This window comes from Neomonachus schauinslandi, chromosome 10 (genome assembly GCF_002201575.2).
Source record: "Neomonachus schauinslandi chromosome 10, ASM220157v2, whole genome shotgun sequence".
NCBI lineage: Eukaryota > Metazoa > Chordata > Mammalia > Carnivora > Phocidae > Neomonachus > Neomonachus schauinslandi.
In genome coordinates, this window is record NC_058412.1 from 72,523,578 (window position 1) to 72,538,222 (window position 14,645).

Consider the following 14,645-nt stretch of genomic DNA (forward strand, 5'->3'; position numbering starts at 1 on the left):
TTTCTGACGCCTCTTTCTACAGGTAACTTAAGAGGAAAATATTGTTGGCAGTGTCACGCAGCTGTGCGTGCCTGGGCTCTGCGGTCAGGTCTTCCCTGCAACCCAGCTCTGCCATTTATTACGGACGGGACCTGACAAGTTATCTGACATCGCCAAGCCCTCGTTTGTTGTAGTCAGACCCGCGCGAGCAGGTGCAAGGATTAAATGAGATAATGCACGCACAGCACTCAGCACAATGCCTGGCATAGAGTAAACGCACAATCAGTGTCAGCTTCTATTACTACCCAAGCTGCTTTTACATTTATTTTTACATTCTGTTAAGGTTCCATTACCTCTTTTGCTAGTTTCTGTCCTTGTTCCACACAAATGGGTTTTTCTTTCATATCATTCAGTCTTGCTAAAGTTTTGGGGTCATCTCGGAGATCAATCTAATCAAGAAAGGTCAATAATGTCCCATAATGTTACAAGTCTTTAAAGATAAATCAAACATGGAGTCCCATTTAATCCCCCATACCCAAAAAAGATTAAACAAATGAACTTCACTTTCAAAACCAGTTTTGGCACTACTTTTACCAAATTATTATTTTTCTATAATAAATAGAATTTATTATAATTTGCAACTGAGATTAAACATGCATATCTTTTGCTAAAACTTAAGACTATGTGTCTAAAAGCAACACCACAAGATAGGCCAAAGAGACTCTTCTTAAATGGGTAAAATTAAAGCAGACGTACCTGAGTTCCTATTAATAAAAAGGGTACATTTGGTGCGTATTCCTTAAGTTCCGGTACCCACTCCTCTTTCACATTTTGAAATGAGGCTGGATTTACCACAGAGAAGCATATAAGGAAGACATCTGTCATTGGATAAGATAAAGGCCTCAGACGATCATAGTCTTCCTAAGGAAGAGAGAAAAACCTCATTATTCCCATCTCTTTAGTTGACTAATAACAGGTGCGTAAGGTTACATGGTCGAAGAAGCAAAGTCAAGAGAATTCCACAAACAGAACGTGCGGCACTCTACACGAAACAAGATAATTCCATTTGTGTTTGTTATTCTTCCTTTTGAGGTTACCAGTGGGCTAAGAGAATGAAAATACCATTAACAACCACAAGGAAACTTGGAGAAAATACATCGTGATTACTAAAGCTGTCACTAGAAACATTTTAAACCGAGACGTTTGCACAAAGAACTGATTAAAGCTGGAAGTCGTCTGACTAGTCTAATTTATAATGACTAACAGATGCTGAATGTTTGCTGTGTGCCGGGTCGTGATCCAGACACTCTCCCCTGCATTCCTTATTTCATCCTAACAGCTACATGATGTAAGTACTATTATCCCTGTTTTCCGCTGGAGGAAAAGGAGGCACAGAAGTTAAATAACCTGTGTAAACATGTACAGCCAGTAGAAAGGAGACGGGACTCAAACCCTGACAGTTTCACTCCAGAACCTACACCATAACCACTACACATTTCACGGAGACCTTAAATCGCTGCTTTCCCTGTTGATACTGTTTTCTTAATTACACGTGCGTGCAAGTTTAAAGACAGAAACATAAAGAGTAAATGCACAAAAATCCCCCTTTCCTCTTCAATTTCCACTCCCTTCCCCAAATGTAGGTCTTTTCAGGTGTACCTTCTCAGTTCTTTTCTTTGCATCTATAAGCCTACAACTGTACATATTCAAACATCTATACATAGAAGAGATCAAGCGATCCATGTTGTTTTGCACCCCTCAGTATCTCCTGGAGAGCTTTCCAAACGAGAATATGTAAGACTACTATCTAATTTTATTTTTTTTAAAGATTTATTCATTTTAGAGAGGGAGAGAGAGTGGGGGGAGGGGCAAAGGGAGAGGGAGAGAGAGAAGCTGACTGCCCCCTGAGCGCAGAGCCCAACTGGGGGCTCGATCTCATGACCCTGAGATCATGACCTAAGCTGAAAACAAGAGTCGGACGCTTCACCGACTGAGCCACCCAGGTGCCCCTGGCTTACTATGTAATTTTAAACTGCTGCTTTGAATTCCACAGAAGGGCTGTCCTATTGATGGCTGTTTCACGATCTCTCCATCACGAAAGGCAGAAGATTCTATTTTGCTCAGACTGCTTTCTACAACACAAATATTCTGCTTATTTCCATTCTGGTGAGTGAACAGTCAGGACTCCATTTTTCTCGTGGTTAGATTCTCTGGTTTCAGGGAAGCTTTATTCTTTGCCTCGGGCCACCACCCCTTCACAACTAAAACTGCATGAATGCAGAACTGAAGGAGTATTAAAAATACCTTCCGCTCACGGTTTAGCTGTAGCATTTCCCTCATGGGACAACTTTCCTTTCATGTCATCTTCCGACATTTTTCTTTTTCTTTAAGATTTTATTTATTTAAGAGAGAGAGAGCAAGAGTGGGCTAGGAGCAGAGGGAGAGGGAGAAGCAGACTCCCCGAGAAGCAGGGAGCCTGACTCGGGGCTCGATCCCAGGACCCTGGGATCATGACCCGAGCCGAAGGCAGGCGCTTAACGACTGAGCCACCCAGGCGCCCCTGCCCTTTATTTTTAAACCAGGGGCCCTCTAACTGGTTTTGAAGAAAGCAGTGCTCTGGCATTGATGCATGGCGTTAATTAATGAAGAAATCAGGTAGCGTGGGTGTAGAACACATTGTACCCCAGCCAGTTACTTTAAGAGGGCTACCATGAAAAAATGTAACACGTTTCTACAATTTAGTTTGAGTGTTATGCAGTAGGATGGGTGCGTGGAATAAATAACGGCCATGAGGGGAAGCAGGGACAGCACCCGTCTTAGCATTCTACCTGGCAACTCTAGGTTCCTGAGCAAACGTGTGCTCAGCGTGGCCAGGCAATGAATAGGTGGGTGCTCTTGTTAAAAATCTCTCATCCAAAATTAAATAGCCCATTTTCACAGAATGAGAAATGAGGATACTATCTCAGGATTCTGAGGAATAAATGAAATCATGCAACAAAAGCATTCGGCATCGTGCCAGGCACATGCAAAGAATTCTCCTGGTGCTTAAACATAAATCCTTCATCCCACAGGAAACTGATTCCCTTCTTCCTCTGCAAATCCACGCAGGGTCCCCTCTGTCTCACACCAGGGCTGGCTTCGCAGCTCTCTCCCACCACAGAGAAGAAACTCTTTTGTGAGAAATAACATTTTCTGCACTGGTATCAAAATACACCAAACTGAGGTCTCTTGAGAACAGTATAATTTTCAGATCAATGAAAGAGAATGCTATATTATCACTGTACTAATTAGTCATTTTGGAACTCAAGAGCCTGAAGACTATTTGAAATGTAACCAATAAATAAATAATCAAATTAGATTTTTTTAATGAAAATTTTACTTTTCAAGCAAATTTACCTCATCAGAGAAATAGAATGTGCACTCTTTCTCTAGAAGGGGATTAGAAGAAATAGAGTAAGTGAATGCAAAGCCCTCTAGAAATGCTTAATAACATTAACACAAATACTCCATAGAACATAGGTCTGTTGTACAGATCCCTTTCATAACCATAACTCACATAGACTTTCCTCAATGAGAGACACGCGGGCACATAGGAAGGAAATTAGACCAGTCATTTCTAGACACTTGTAAAATTGCAGATTTTGTTGGAATAATTAAACTGTGATGGACTGAGGTTATAACAAAAACAAAGACAAGTATATTTAGAACTCCTTGGAAGGCAATGTTACTTCTTATATCTGAACTATCGAAAATGAACTACTGCCTCTCATCTGCGGCTAAATAATTGGCAGTTATTATATGAAGGAGACCTTTCTGCTTCTATTCAGCCTGAGTAATTAGAAATCCAATCATCGATAGCAAAGTAAAAAAAAATAAATTCTCCCCTGTGCATGCTGTACCCTGCGTCACGGTATGACACTGTTTATGGCCACCGTGCGGGATCTTGGGTGAACTCAAAGTGCAATGAAGATCTGGGAGGAAAATAGGCTGAAGCATACAGCACCTTTCACCTCCAGCTTTACTTTTGAAATTTGGTGACACAAAGAAAGCTGAATATGGAACAACAGCCCTTACTTTTATTTTTTTAATTTTTTTTAAGATTTCATTTATTTATTTGACAGAGAGACACAGCGAGAGAGGGAACACAAGCGGGGGGAGTGGGAGAGGGAGAAGCAGGCTTCCCGCCGAGCAGGGAGCCCGATGCGGGGCTCGATCCCAGGACCCTGGGATCATGACCTGAGCCGAAGGCAGACGTTTAACGACTGAGCCACCTAGGCGTCCCAGAGCTACCAATTTCTCAAAACTGTGTTCTGAGAGCTTCATGATTAGGCTCTCCATTCTTGTTAAGAGTCTTTGATCTGTGATGATGACAGACTTAACCCCTGAAAACTATCACACACTTACAACCTGACCAGAGTCCGCCAACAAGAAGAACCTGAAGAAACGGGCCCTGACAGGAAACAGGGAACTGCAGCAAACGCCCATCGGTCGGGAGCCCCCTCCTCACAGACAGCTCGGCCGCCAGTGCCTGTGAGCATCTCTACTTCCGTACCACCTCGGTCCGCTTCCTGAGGACCTGGGTGCTCCCTCCTCCTTTTGTGAATTCTGTGTAAAATCCATGTTTTTAGGATGTGTATGCCTATTTAAAATACATATCCAAAACATATAGCTGAAGCAAAACCACCCACAGTGGATGGGGTAGTTCTGGCCATACCTTGTTAGCTGGCGTGCTACCACACACTGATCCTTTCAACTCAGTCAGCGAAGGTTCGCAGACCCCATGCCGCACGGGAGATGTTCCAAGGAGACACACACACACAAAGAAAGGAAATAACGGTCCCCTCTGGAGCTTGTAGTTCTGTGAGAAATTGAGGATGTATACAGAGAAAACGATAGTCATAGGGCGCCTGGCTGGCTCAGTTGGTGGAGCACTCGACTCTTGATCTCAGGGGTGTGAGTTCGAGCCCCACGTTGGGTGTAGCGATTACTTAAAAATAACATCTTAAAAAAAAAAAAGAGGTAGTCATATACGATGAAAGAAAGAAAAGCATAAACTAGAGTAGGTGGAATATATAAATGCTTCATCCACGAAACATTAATAAGTACCTACTGTGTGCTCACAATGGTGCTAAGTGCAATCATCAGGGCAACGAAGGACAAGATTCAGATTGTATCTGATTTTTTTTTTTTAAAGATTTTATTTATTTTTTTGACAGAGAGAGACATAGCAAGAGCAGGAACACAAGCAGGGGGAGTGGGAGAGGGAGAAGCAGGCTTCCCGCCGAGCAGGGAGCCCGATGCAGGGCTCGATCCCAGGACCCCAGGATCATGACCTGAGCCGAAGGCAGACGCTTAACGACGGAGCCACCCAGGTGCCCAGATTATACCTGATTTGTAAGACACCTTATTACATGTGCAAAGCTCTCTCATATTTGTATGTCCAAAACAAGGCAGTGGTGTGCATGACGTGCCTGTGGGCCTCACCAGTGCCTTGGGGACCTCAAGGCCACAGCCTAGAAGACGACATCGGGGTGCTGGTGTGGCCACACGCAGAAGTCTGGCACTGAAGAGGAAGAATCTGATAGGTGGGGAAAGACACAAACATTTCTAACAGTCTCTGCTCAGAGGGGGTTTATGGCAAGAGAGACAAACATGGGCGAACACTTTATCACAAGTCAGAACGGGGTAAATACTAAGAGTTACAGTAATGAGGGGATGCTAAGAAAAGACTCAGAAGAGGCAGTATTTAGTTGTGCCCTACTGAATGGAAAGGTACAGACACGACCTGCCAGCCACGTGGCTTTGGTCAACTCACTTCTTTCTTAGAGGCTTAGTGTCTCTGCCACAAACTGGGAGAATGTCAGGGACAAATGCTTTGAAGGCTATAAAGTGCTCTAAGAACGTCTTACACCACCAAAGAATCCAGGATGTTAGTTCAACTGAGGAAATAGTCGTTTATCAAAACCTACGAGAGTCTTCCTCTGTACACAACCTACGATCAGAAAAAGCGGGACCAGAGCAGAGAATTCTTTAACAGACAAGCTCCAGGGGACGCCCGGGTGGCTCAGTCGGTTAGCGGCTGCCTTAGGCTCACTCGGGTCATGATCCCAGCGCCCTGGGTTCGAGTCCCACATTGGGCTCAGCCCGCTTCTCCCTCTGCCTGTGCTCGCTCTGTCAAATAAATAAAATCTTAAAAACAAACAAACAAAAACAGACGAGCCCCAGATGTCCGAAGTCTAGACCAGCTTCTGACTCCTTTATGAGATAGATAAAACGTAAGACAACCAAGTAAGAACGGCCCTTACGACTGGTGGCTTATGGAACGTGAAGGGGCAACTCTGTCACTTCCAAAGCGCATAGTAGCAACCTCTATCCAAACATGTGTTTCTACTAAGAAGCCCAAAATAGGTATCAGGCCTGGCTCTGGGAACACTCCACCCCGCAAAGGGCGCTCTCCCAAATCCGAGAGGCCATGTGCACTGCAGCTAGCTTCTGAAGATGAAAAGTGTTTTGTCAGAAATCCAACTTAGAACCGCTTCTGCGATAATTCTCCGTAATAGTAGTCTGTGAAGCCCCGTCTCCTTTGTGTAGTTTTTGGGTCACCTTTTAAGCTCATTTTGCATTTAACTCTGTGAAATGAAAACATCATTTTTTAGCCCCCCCCGCCCCGAAAATAACTCTGTCTTTCAAGGAAGCTGGGTTGGGTCCCTTTGGGGAGCATTTTGTTAAGTTGGTTCAACAAGCATCAGTGATGAGTTTATTGAATTCGGCCCCCTCTCCTTAAACTAAAGAGCACTGGGGAAGGAGAAAGAATTTTGTTAAAGGGCTATAAATTCCTAAGAGATCAATGTTTTCAAAAGGTTTCCAAATATTTGGCTTTATTATTAGTATTTTTTGATCTTTAGTTCGGTTGTGAAGTGGTATAATTTGTAAGATCACCGGCCCGAGTAGCTGTTAGTGAAAAAGTTCTTGAAATGGAAGGTTTAGCTTCTAATTTTTGGCAACCGTCATCTTCATGTACTTTGATTCGTACTAAGTCAGTCTTCCAATTAATTTAACAATTATTGGAGAGCTAGTGAACCAGATCTTTGGCCTCTGTTCCATCACTATCTTCCTTTTGACCGCCTGACTGATCCTAAGTCCTGTTCAGATGGGCTGGAGAAAAAGGAGAGAAAATGAGGCGTGGGGTAGCAGAAGGACAGTGTGCTCTGTCTGACCGCGTCCTCACGACCCAACACTTCCCCATCTCCAAAAGGAGAGGCCTGCACTGGATGGGCACATCACAGAGTTCAAAATGCTCAGCCTAACACTGTTCACCCCCGGGGGCAGCCCTAGTAACAGATTTAATGTGGGAGGAGGTTTCAACTACTGGCTAGCAATCAAGCTCTAGGATTCTGTTTTATCTGCGCTGACCCCACAAGGCAGAGGATCAAGACTTGGCTAAATATGGCCCTTCGGCGAGCTTCATTTCCCCATCTGTGAAGGGAGAATAAATATAGCACACACATGTTAAGATAAATGAGAGAGCTGGTCAAGTGTTTTGAGCTCTTCAACACACACGCCTGACTTTCCAAAAAAAGACAAACCACAACTTCAGAGCTGGTGCGATTTCTTTTGTGCACAGCGAGGTGACTTCCCTTGTTGTAAAGGATTTAGAGCTGAAATTCTACATCGTCGGCGGCTCTAATTACACGTCTCTTTCACTGAAACAGAGGTCAGCCGGCCTAAGGCATGCAGAAAGAAGGTAAATGTCAGGGCACACTCCCATGCAGGACACTTCTTTTCGGGTTTTCTCGGCACAAAGTTCATGGCGGTGGAATATTTGTTCATTCATTTGTCCCACCAAGTACCCAGCAGCTAGGTGCCGGGCACTGTGTGGGCTACGGTGAAAAACAGACACGGCCCCGGCCCTCATGAGCTCGCAGGATAACAGAGCAAAGGCAAGGGCCTCTCAGCTCGGGCAGTACTGCTCCATGTTGGGGGATCTTTTGGAGACGTGGGGGTGTTTCTATGGTCAACACCAATGGGGGACCTCTACGGGCATTTAGGGATGGGAGCCAGCATGCTATATAACCTGTGTAATGAAAAACGGACCCAGGTCCCACAGGATTGGTGAGTCTACCGCCAGGCGTTCATGAACATGAAAGACCCTTGTATAATCACCTGAATCCAGGACCTAACTCTGTTGTATATAAAAGCACAAAGTATTTGTTGCACGGTTTTCATGAATTTTCTAGGAAGGTAATTTTCAGTGCAAATTGAAGGAGAAAGGTAGACTGTACTTTATTTCGTGCAAAACATTATAGGAGCTGCTTACCTTTGTAGAAAACTGCACGGCCCTGGCAATCTCGCTCTTAGCGTGGAACCACCAATAAAACACAATTATATTCGTCAACCTTGATAGCTGGGCATTCATGGTAATTCCAGCTGTAGGTGTAGGCATCTGACTACTTTATTGTGATTTGTGGAGTACTCAGCCCCGGGAACTTAGGAATTTAATGCTGAAATAAATATTTTTATTGTGAATTACTTTCCTTTTATTCTCCTTCATATCGTAAGATGTTACCTTGATTTAAAATGATGTGTAGAGAGTACACCTCCTGTAGATTTCATCTGAGGATGAGGAAAGGAGACATGTTTGTTATAAAAAGGGGAGATGGGTCTGATACAGTTGAGGCACTGAGCCAGGCATTTAACAAAATGAGACCGAAGTGACGAGAAATGCAAATCGGGATAGTTGCTCTGAGACACAAGGAGCCAGGTACTGGGAAAGAGAATAACCAGGGAGGCCAGATTCAGTCTGGGGGGGTCAGGAAAGACCTCTTGGAGGGAGAGACATCCAACCTGAGATCTGGGGTGGGGGGGCAGTTTAAGGAGCCAGATAGAGGACAGTGTGTGCAAAAGCCCTGAGGCAGAATCACCCTGACAGACAACTGAGGTCCTGGGAAAAGGCCAGAGTGACAGACAAGGTAGGGTTGGAGAGGGAGCCATCCTGGACCATCAGAACCTACTGCAATGGAAAGTTATGGAAAGGTTCAGGGGGAAAAAAAAGTCATGTAATTTGTTTTTTTAAAAAGGCAACTCAGGCTGCTTTGTGGAGAATGAATTAGAGGTGGACAGGAGAACCGGAGAAAGGCCGTTACAGTAATTCGGGCAAGAGAAGATGATACAGCTAGAGAAACGGGGGATTCTAGATCTATCCTGGAAATGGACTCAGGCTTCGGCGAGGGGCTAGATGTGGGGCTGAAGGTCAGGGAGGTCTCTGGAAGAATCCAGGGTTCAGCTTGTGCAGCTGGATGGACGGTCTTGGACAGGGATGACGAAGCCTGTGGGTGGAGAAGCACATGAGGGAGAAAACTCAAGAGGCCAGTGTTGGATGTGTTAAGCTTGAGATGTCAAGTACACAGTCAGAAAAGTATATGTGGAGGAGTTCTCTGCCTTCTGAGTGTCAGACCTAGGTCTAGACACTTCCTTTTAGCTGAATCAGAAGCATCCCAAATTCGACATTTCTGCACTACAATCATTTCTTCTCCCTCAAATGTCCAACTCCTGCTGTGTTCCTCATCTCAGTACAAGATACCACCATGCAATCAGGCCCGGGCCAGACCCGGAGACGACCGATACCCAGTAAGACAGCCCTTGCCCAGCCCCTCACTGTCCTTCCCCTCCCAGACTCCTTTACCTGGGCGGCTCCTACTCACCTTCCAAGCTCTGGTCTAAAAATCTCTGCATCCAGCAAACCTTCTCTGAACCCACAATTCCGATTAAGCACCCACTGCTCTGTGCTTCCTCAGCACCCTGGGCCCCTCCCGCCATTGTGCTAGAACTGGACTGCCTCCCTCCTTATCTGTATCCTCCACAGACCCCCTGAGGGCAGGGGGACAGTTCAAAGCGTGGCTTATAGTAGCTGCTTACTAAATTCCTGTTGAATGAACGAGGGTGCTGTGTGGGAAGGCGAAGTCCAAAAGGTCCACTGCAGCCAGATCGCGGCTGGCTTGCACTGGGCTGGCTACAAAGCTGCAGAAGGTGGATCAAGTGTCTGAATTCTCCAGCAACATTGCTGGCACCGCCCTCAGCCAAGAATCAAACCGCCTCCTGCGAGCAGGGCGATTTTCCTGTGATGCACCGAGGGGTCCAACCCCCCCCCCCCGGCCCCGAGCAACGGAGCTCTGACGTAGCAGAGCCTCAGACCGAGATACTTTCAGCACGTTAGGCCCTGCCACTGCTCTTCACCGCGGCCTTTTTTTCATTGTCTGGACATCTGTTTTACCTAGGGAAGGGGGGTATTGTTGACTGCCTACCCAGCATCCTTCTACTTCCTCCCTTCCTAAAACTGACTTAGTTCAGACCCATCTCTCCACCCCGACGCATGCCTACAAGGCCTCGGAGTCCATCCTTAGCTAGAAGAATTCCTGGTTAGACTCAGCCAATCATGGAGTTCCATTCACCACGGTCGGCCACGGCCATTGGCTCCGGAGTGGGCACCTGACCTAAGTTGTCCAATCAGAATGAAGTAGCCCCTGGATGTTTCAAGGGGCTCATTCCCTGCCCCCTGGGTCGTGGTCACTGATATTTGGATGGGTACAGGACCCAAGAAGTCTGATCACAATGAAGTATTCCCTAGATCATCCAAGGTAGCTACCCCCTCCTCCGTCTTCTGCTGCTCCTCTTCGTCTCTTTCTCTCCCTCCTCCCATCCACTCCCATCAGTATATAAGGATTTGCCGCTCACTGGCCCCATCTCTGCAGCTCATGGAGACTATCTGGGGACTCCCCTCTACATCAGCCAGTGGTGTGGTCCCTGTATCACACTGGAATATGCTACCCCGGGACTAGCCACACAGAGGGAGTCATATGTGAGTATCAGGACTGACACTGCCAGGGGCCCATCAACATCTGGGCTACAGATCACCTGGGTGGGCTTCCCACAGCCGGGGTTCGGGGGACCACACATGGAGCACAGATAGCCAACAGAGAACTGGGAGTTAGAGACGAGCCAAATCCAGGGGAAGCACAATCTTCCTCAGCTGTGGACTAACACCTGCCGTTCTCTGCCTCGGAGGCCAGGGAAGACGCTTGCGAAGCCTGAAGACACTCATTGACATATATACCTACTCCTGGGCTTTTAATGTACTAGAAAACAAGCAGCCAAGCAGCAAGAGAAGATCCCAGGAACTACACTCTGATTAAGCCTGAAATGCTGGTTTACTCCATGTCCAGAATGAGGCAGCCAAACTGCATGGAGGAGTTAAACCATGACTAACAGGCCCATTTGGAATCTGAGTACTTGAACCACACTCCTTGGCCAAACAGACGGTGCAATCTGCCATCTGAGACGAGGAAGACTTCTGGGTGCGCAGTTAAATCAGGACAACCTAATGTAGTTCACAAATACACTTTCACAGAACAGACCCTTGAAAAAACACACACAATTTACGTTAGGGTGATGAACAGTTTTGCAACTAGATCGAGGTGCTGGTTGTGCAACACTGTGAATGTACTAAATGCCACTGGATTGTGCTCTTTAAAATGATTAACTTTATGTTCTATCAACTTCACCTTAATTTCAGAAAAATACACACAGGTCCACAAGTATGTAAAGCAGGGCCCTTGTGCCTACGTGCACACACACACACGTATACACACACATACACACACACTCAGATTTCTTTGAAATTCAGAGAGGTGCTGCACAGGGCAGAAACACCCAACGCATCAACTCCTCGGGACCTGAGTTAGATCACTACACTCCTCCACGGTGTTGAGCAAGGCTTACCCCCACTCTACCTGTCCTGCATCACTTCCTTCACCTGCCCCACTCCAGCTCTGGACTACGGAAGGTTCCCGACAGAGTCTGCCAGGCCCGTAGCACATAATCGCACCACCTTGCTCCAGCCTTATTTCACTTCCCAGACCTGAGGAGCGCGGCTTGCTCCCACTCTCACGCCAACGCCAGCTCCCCACTGACCCTGCACCACTAGCCTATGAGATCTGGCAGCTCCCACTTGACAGAGGAGGAAGCCGAGGCTCGGGGAAGCTCATCCCGCGTCCAGAGGCCCAGGAGAGCGGGGCAGAAGTGAGGCAGGACTGCCGTCCTAACAACTACTTTAGGCCCCTCCTGGCCCCTTTGTTTTGACCAGGCTGTAGATCGTAGGCTTTGGACACAGACTTTTTGAATCTCTGAATCACAGGCTTCCGAGCTGTGTTACTTCCCACTTCTTTCCTTTACCTACAGAATGGACTAAGCGTCGTCGGGAAGGCTGAATGAGAATGAGCTCCATACAGTAGGAAAGGCTCCCGGCAGACGTGGTGGCTGCTAGCTTACGGCCATGCCCAGTGGGGCTCCTTCTGCACTCAGTTTCAGCCACTTCGGGGGCAGAGTATGCATTTTATTGAAACTGCATTGCACGTGGGCGGTGGCACGGCCGGCTCGCGGCGCAGACAGCCGCGGGCCGTTTTCGGCGGCTCGCTGTGAAACGGTAGCCGGACGCACGTTTGCACCAGCAATCCCGTGTGTTCCGAGAGGCTCGGCCAACCCAGAAGCAGGCGCTCCCACTGCCCAGAACCTGGCTGGGCAGCCGGGGCATGTGCGGAAGCAAACTGGGAGCCGGGGAAACGAAATTAAAGAGACGGAGTGCTCCCGGCCGACCAGGAAGCTGGCAACAGCGAAACTTGGGGAGAAAAGCACCAGGTACGTGGTCATTCCCGTGGTTCCAGGCATCCGTTCTCTTTCGGGTATCCTCACGGAACCCTGGAGGCAGCGCGGGGACAGGTGCTGTGACCCCGCCCTCCCCGGGCACCGAGGACAGCCGCTGCGCCCAGGGCACCAGCTGAAGTGGTGGGACAGTCGGGTGGGGCGGGGGGCTGGCGGGAGGCAGAGGGGCTGGCTGGTGGGGCGGGGCGGGGGGAGCGTGGTTTTCAGTCTTAGAGGCGTGGGCCCTACGGTCTGGTCAGATTGCACAGGGACCTGCGCGGTGCCCGCTCCGAGCTCACCCCGTGCTCCCCCTCAGGTGAGTCCTGTCGGAGCCCCCAGTCCAGCGCCTCAGCTCCTTCACTGCATGTGTCATGTGCTGCCTGGAAAATCAAAGCACGCCTCGCCCTTCAGGGAGGCACCGGCTGACTTAGGCGATCTAGTAAGACACTGGCAGCAGGGGGAAGGCCCTGGAAAACTGACTTACAGACGTGGAGCCGCAGGGCCTGGTCTGAGGCCCAGCATTGCCGCTCTTGGGCCGTGCGTGTAACCTTAAGAGTTCTTTCAGTGTCTCTGGGTCTGTTTTCTCATCCATTTAAAAAAAAAAAAAAAAAGGGCAGGACAGGAAGATAATATCACCTACCTCATAAGGTGGTTGTTGTGGCTAAATGGGATCAACAAGTCCAAAGAAGGCCTCAAATGTAGGCACAGAATTAATGACAGGAGACATATGTGCTAAGGGGCACAGGAATTCAGAGGGGAGACAATTCGTCCGCCCTTGAGGACTAGAAAAGGCTGCATGGAAAAATCCACACGACCTAATGTTTCTCTCTCAGTCTGCCACCGTGGCATAGACCTTCAGAAGACTTCCCTGCCCCCCCCCCCCCATGGCACCCCTTAGAAAGTCCAAGCCCTTCAGCCTGGTGTTGGAGGTTAGCCACGGCGGACGGCTGATTCCCTCCTAACTTACATCTACCGGCTTCCCTGGTGACCACCCAGTGGAGGCAGTCTGCTGCTTGCCTGTGCGTCTCCCTCTGTGTTTTCTCTTGGCCTGGGGTACCTTGTCCTACCTGTGTCCCCTCCTCACCCCATACACAGGTGTCATCTTCTCTTCTAAGAAAACTGCCTGTCCCCAGAGCTGGAAGTGCTCCTGCCCGCCTCCCACTGTCATTAACACCTGTAAGTATGGTGAATAAATCAAGGGTAACTATGGTAGGACACCCTAATAATCCGACATAAGGCTGCATTTTGAGAATTAGATTAATGAAAATCAAACCGTAACTGTTATTAGTCATCTGCAGTATGGGTCACACTGGAAAACACCCAAATCCAATCAAGGGGACTAGAATGTAACTAAGGAAAGCCATAACCTAATACAGTGTGTTTTGGCCTGGCTGAAAAATAGGTTAACTGAAAAGTCGTGATCTACACAGACTCTACACAGAGTCCAGCAAAGGAGAAACTGCATAATTAGAATCTCAGCGTCCACCTAGCTCTGCCGACGGTAAGACGCTGGCCGTGGTGGACACACACAACCCGGTCACTAGAAAGCCACACTCTCGCGTGGAAGGAAAAGTTCATCACTGGGTTCTAGGGCCCGGATAAAATATACATTTCCTCTAAGATTTCTAATTCTGTGTGCTCCACAGCCTCCATCCCAAGCAAGCCTCTTCTGAATTCATTTTCCCAAGTCCCATGATGCTAAGGAAAGCTACAATGGATAGCAGGCACCGGAAAGAATATCTATCACTATAACTTTGTTCTTCATATTTCTGTTTTCTAGTTATATAAAAAAAAAACAGGATGACTTTCCTTAAATCCCAGCCAACTGAACACATGCATTTATCTCTGATTGCTCCCAAATCCTCTAACATTATGGTAATTAAAAAAAAAAAAAAGAAAGACAAAAGGCATAAAGCCAGAGGGACAAAGCAAACAGGAAAGGAGACAAGAGCAAAACAATTCTAGAAGCTGGG

At 47.5% G+C, this 14,645-nt stretch overlaps 1 protein-coding gene across 1 annotated transcript in view; it reads right to left on the minus strand.

Moving 5' to 3' along the window:
- Positions 1–14,645, minus strand: part of RHOQ (ras homolog family member Q) — a 33,920-nt gene that overhangs the window by 3,373 nt on the left and 15,902 nt on the right. The window contains exons 3-4 of the mRNA XM_021701145.2: positions 736–900; positions 333–428 (exon numbers count right to left, since the gene is read on the minus strand). Of these exons, the coding sequence (XP_021556820.1) occupies positions 333–428; positions 736–900 (261 nt within the window). The remainder of the gene's footprint in view (positions 1–332; positions 429–735; positions 901–14,645) is intronic.